This window comes from Apaloderma vittatum, unplaced genomic scaffold (assembly GCF_000703405.1).
Source record: "Apaloderma vittatum isolate BGI_N311 unplaced genomic scaffold, ASM70340v1 scaffold36465, whole genome shotgun sequence".
NCBI classification, from domain to species: domain Eukaryota; kingdom Metazoa; phylum Chordata; class Aves; order Trogoniformes; family Trogonidae; genus Apaloderma; species Apaloderma vittatum.
In genome coordinates, this window is record NW_009716011.1 from 23 (window position 1) to 4200 (window position 4178).

Genomic DNA, 4178 nt, shown 5'->3' on the forward strand with positions numbered 1-4178 from the left:
CTTGGAAAAAGCAGAAGTCGGAAAACGAGTGCCCTCTTCCTCCGGTTTTTAACCCTGTATTTTTGTCCTGCTCTCTCGAACTGTGAGAAATGAGGTATTTTTAAAATGTGAGTTCTTGTCTCCACGCTTTAAGTGTTTTTCACTTTTATCCTTTATTCCTCCACCGTTGCCTCTCTCCTCCACCCCATGGGAAATCACTGACTGGATCCAAGTTTCATATCCAAGTTTATTTACATGGTGGGATGGGCGTGAAACAGCCACATGGCTTTGACAGTGGCACGTGCCATACATCTGTGTAACAACACCTGCCAACGAACTGAGAACTCTGCCCGTCTGAAAAGAACCCACGCTTGCTACCTGTTGGCTTAGGCTCTGAATCATCCCAGGACTTACTGTACATTCAGACGTCGGTGATCCCGAGCTCTGAATTGCAGGATAAAGACTTTCCCAGTAAGCCAAAGAAAAAGAAACTAAATTCTCTGGCTGTCCCTACCTGGCAGCACAGAGGAGATTTGCTCAGTGTTTGCTAAGCTGTGCTTGGCAAGGAGAAATTTGGCACTTAAACCTGGGCAATCCAGCTGCCCAGCAGAGCCTGGCGAGTGAGCAGCCGAGAGTCATGGTCAGGTTCCTCTGGAGTGTGGTTAAAAGCCCTCTTGCCAGATTAAGGGCAAAATAAACACAGAAAGGCATAGAGATGGAGAGGCAGGGTTGTTTATCCCCGCCTCGTGCCCTTCTTCATTCCTCTTGTGGGTCATAGCTGACTGCAGAGATTTCAGCCTGGGGCTCTGTGGCATTGTCTCGTTTCAGAAACACTGCGACAGGCAGAAGGCAAACCTGAGGATCCGCTTCAAGCCCTCCCTCTTCCAGCACGTGGGAACCCACTCCTCCTTGGCCGGGAAAATACAGAAGCTGAAGGTGGGTACCAGCTGCCTGTCCGAGCTGCAGATGGTTTTCTGCCAGGCAGGGCCTGCAGGCACCCAGGACCTGGCTGCTTTTGGGGTGACAGCAACTGGTGGGACGGTGGAGGCTGCATATATGTGCAGGTGTCATGTTTTATTCTGAATTACATTACAGTGAGCTCATGTAGCTCCTGCTTCTCAAAATGGCAGGGACATGTACCAAGAGCTGCTGAAAGCTTTTAAGCTCTGGTACAGGTCCTGACCACCCATCCTGAGAGCCAAACCATGGTCTGGGCAAGTAATTTTGAAGCATCTGCTGAAAAACCCTGGAGAGAAGACTCCTGGGTTGGTCTGACTTCCTCCCCACCTGCCTGCTTGTTCGTGGAAACAATTGTGTTTGTGTTTAAACATCAACAAAATCAAGCTTCCCACACTCTATGTTCGGGATCCCTGGATTCTGCTCAGTCCTGTGTCCGTCCCATCCCCAGGTAAATGGACAGTGTTATCCAGTTTGTATTGCAGTGCAGTACCCCTCAGTCATTTTATGTTATCGTCAACCTCCCAGCCACCTTCTCCTCAGGTGTAAGGACTGTTTTCAGAGCTCTTAAGGCAGGGAAACGTGTGTGGGGATGCTTGGACAATGAAAGGCTCCTTGGTGCTGGATCAGAGTGCAGAGCAGTGGTGCTTCTCTGTGCTGCCTTCTCCTGAAGTTGTGTCCTCCTGGGATCCAGCCACGCATTGCCCTGTCTGGTGCCTTCCCCAGATCCCTTCCATCCCTCATGCTTCTCTATTCTGAAAATCAAGAGCTTTTGATTTGCAGTGTCTTGGTGCTGGGACCCGTGTTCCTCACAGGCAAGGGCAGCTCGTGACCCTTTTCTGCCCTTTTGCTTTGCACCTACCAAGGACAAGGACTTTGGCAAGCAGGCCCTGCGGAAAGAGCACGTCAACCCTCCTGCGGAGGTGAGCACCAGCCTGAAAACCTACCAGCACTTCACCTTGGAGAAGGCTTACCTGCGGGAGGACTTCTTCTGGGCCTTCACTCCTACCGCCGGAGACTTCATCAGATTCAGATTCTTCAAACCGCTCCGCATTGAAAGGCCAGTGCTTGGGGAGGATCAATGGGGTGTGACGTGGGAACAGCCTGAAGCATGCAGAGACACTTTTCCTTCTGCTCTTCTGGCTCACATTGAATTTCTTGCCTGTCTCCTGCTTGGCTGCCCAGGAGGAGGGAGCAGTGCTCTTCCAAGGGGATGATAGCTTGACCCTTTCTTGGTGGGGCCACATTTGCCAGAGCCCTTTGCTTTCCTCTGTGGAAGGTCTCTTTCCAAACTGTGTACCCCTGGGCTTTTTGGGAAGGTTGAGCTGTGTGGTGGTTCAGCTGAGTGGAAAGCCATCATGTCCCCCCTCGCTCAGTGTGGTTTTCCATGGCTTTGCTCTCTGTCACAGGTTCTTCTTCCGCAGCGGGAACATCGAGCACCCAGAAGACAAACTCTTCAATACGACTGTGGAGGTTTTGCCGTTTGACGTAAGTGTTTTATTGAGAATTGAGACGGGGGTGGAGTGGGAAGCAGGTTTGAGAGAAGGGAACTGCTTAAAGCCATCAGGAAAATCTTTACACGACTCAAGTGCCTTTGAGAGGTGCTGGCTGGGAACCAGGGTGTCATGCCTGGTGCGGTACCACCTTGGGAGCAGGGATGCTGTGCTGAGAGCTGTCTGTGCCTGCAGAGGGGATGCTCAGATGGGTGGGACGGCTGCAGAGGAGGGGATGGAGCCAGCATGAGGGCAGCAACTGTGTTTTGGGGCATGAGTCTTGGGGTGCCAGGCAGGGGGACAAGGTACCAAGAGCTGCTGGCGAGTGCAGCTCGGGGGTTGCTGCTGTTGCTTGGGGCTTTTGGGTGGTTCTTGCCACTGGCCTTGCACAAAGCTCCTCTCCTTCCTGCAGAGCCTGCAGTCGGATAAGGAAACCTTGCAGGAGGGGAGAGGCACAGTCTTCAAATACCGCAGGATGCCGGATGGCTACATCCAGATAGGTACGGCAGGGTGTGGGGTGGTAAACTGCCCGTTGGGTGTGATAACACAGCCCATAGCCTCACCCTCAAGTGAATGAAGACCCTTAGTGCTCTTTCTTGGCAAAGAGTAATTTCTGCTTTCCAGGAGCCAAGCTGGAACAAGTGGTAGCTTTCACCATCTCCTCTCCTCCACTGCCCTCCATTCCCTTTAGACTAGGTGTCCTCTTCAGGTAGTTTTCTGTCCTACGCTTCTGCCAGTCTCTGCTCAGAGCTGGGACCAAATTATTCAGATTGGCCATTTGCCTGACCTGGTTGTAAAAACCTCCATCGTGGGCAATTGCACATTCTTCCTCCACAGCCTGTCTTGGTAGTCCTCCACTTGTGGCTTGGACTTTGTGTCCTGCCACCTGAGCATATTTTAGTGCCTGTTCTGCCCTTGGACAAGAAGGTGATTGCAGCCCATGGGACCTGCTGGTGTGTGGTAAAGCCCTGGAATCTCTGCTAAGAGATTCTATTTTAAAAAATAGACATATAGAAGAAAAATTCCCTGGCCCTCATAGCTCTTTGCAATTTTAACATTCCTCTACATGCTGTCTGGTTTCTTCCAGTTACATTTTCCAAAAAAAAAAACCACACCAAAAAAAATGGGTCATAATAACAGGCTGAGACCTTACTAGCACTGTGGATATAAGATTTGCCTCCCTAGTGTAAATCCTGAACCAGTCTTTATCTCTTACTAGACAGTGCTGCTGTCAGGCCACTCTGCCCCCTCGTCATGCACAGAGGTGATGTGTAGCCAAATATTCTCCATTTCACTTTGTTTAGCCCATTTTGAGGAGAGACTCTTTATCAGGGAGTGTAGTGCTAGGATGAGGGGTTAATGGTTTCCAGCTGAAAGAGAGCAGACTTAGATTCAGCATTAGGAAGAAGTTATTCACTGGGAGGGTGATGGGTTACTGCTCGGGGTTGCCCAGAGAAGTTGTGGATGTCCTCTCCCTGCAAATGTTCAAGGCCAGGCTGGAGGGGCCTTTGAGCAACCTGGTCATGGCAGGGGGGAGTTTGGAACTAAAGTCCCTTCCAACACAACCCATTCTATGATTCTATTAATTTTTTTGTCCCCCTAAGTGTAGCATTTTGCACTGTATCAATGTCCACACTGATGGTTTTCAGCCTGTTCCATGTCGGGGAGCTGCAGGCAGGGGCTGCTGTGGCTGCTCATGTTCCCCTCGAGGAGGCGGGGGCTGGATGCCACAGGATTGTCCCTGTGTCA

At 51.0% G+C, this 4178-nt stretch overlaps 1 protein-coding gene across 1 annotated transcript; it reads left to right on the plus strand.

Moving 5' to 3' along the window:
• Positions 1–807: 807 nt before the first annotated feature.
• On the plus strand, positions 808–2929 carry LOC104273905 (alpha-1,3-mannosyl-glycoprotein 4-beta-N-acetylglucosaminyltransferase B-like; the record flags this gene model as incomplete). Its single annotated transcript, XM_009869381.1, has 4 exons — positions 808–915; positions 1803–1996; positions 2346–2424; positions 2842–2929. Coding segments are annotated over 4 exons (469 nt in total), but the record flags the coding sequence as incomplete, so codon positions are not given.
• Between the last annotated feature and the right edge of the window lie 1249 nt (positions 2930–4178).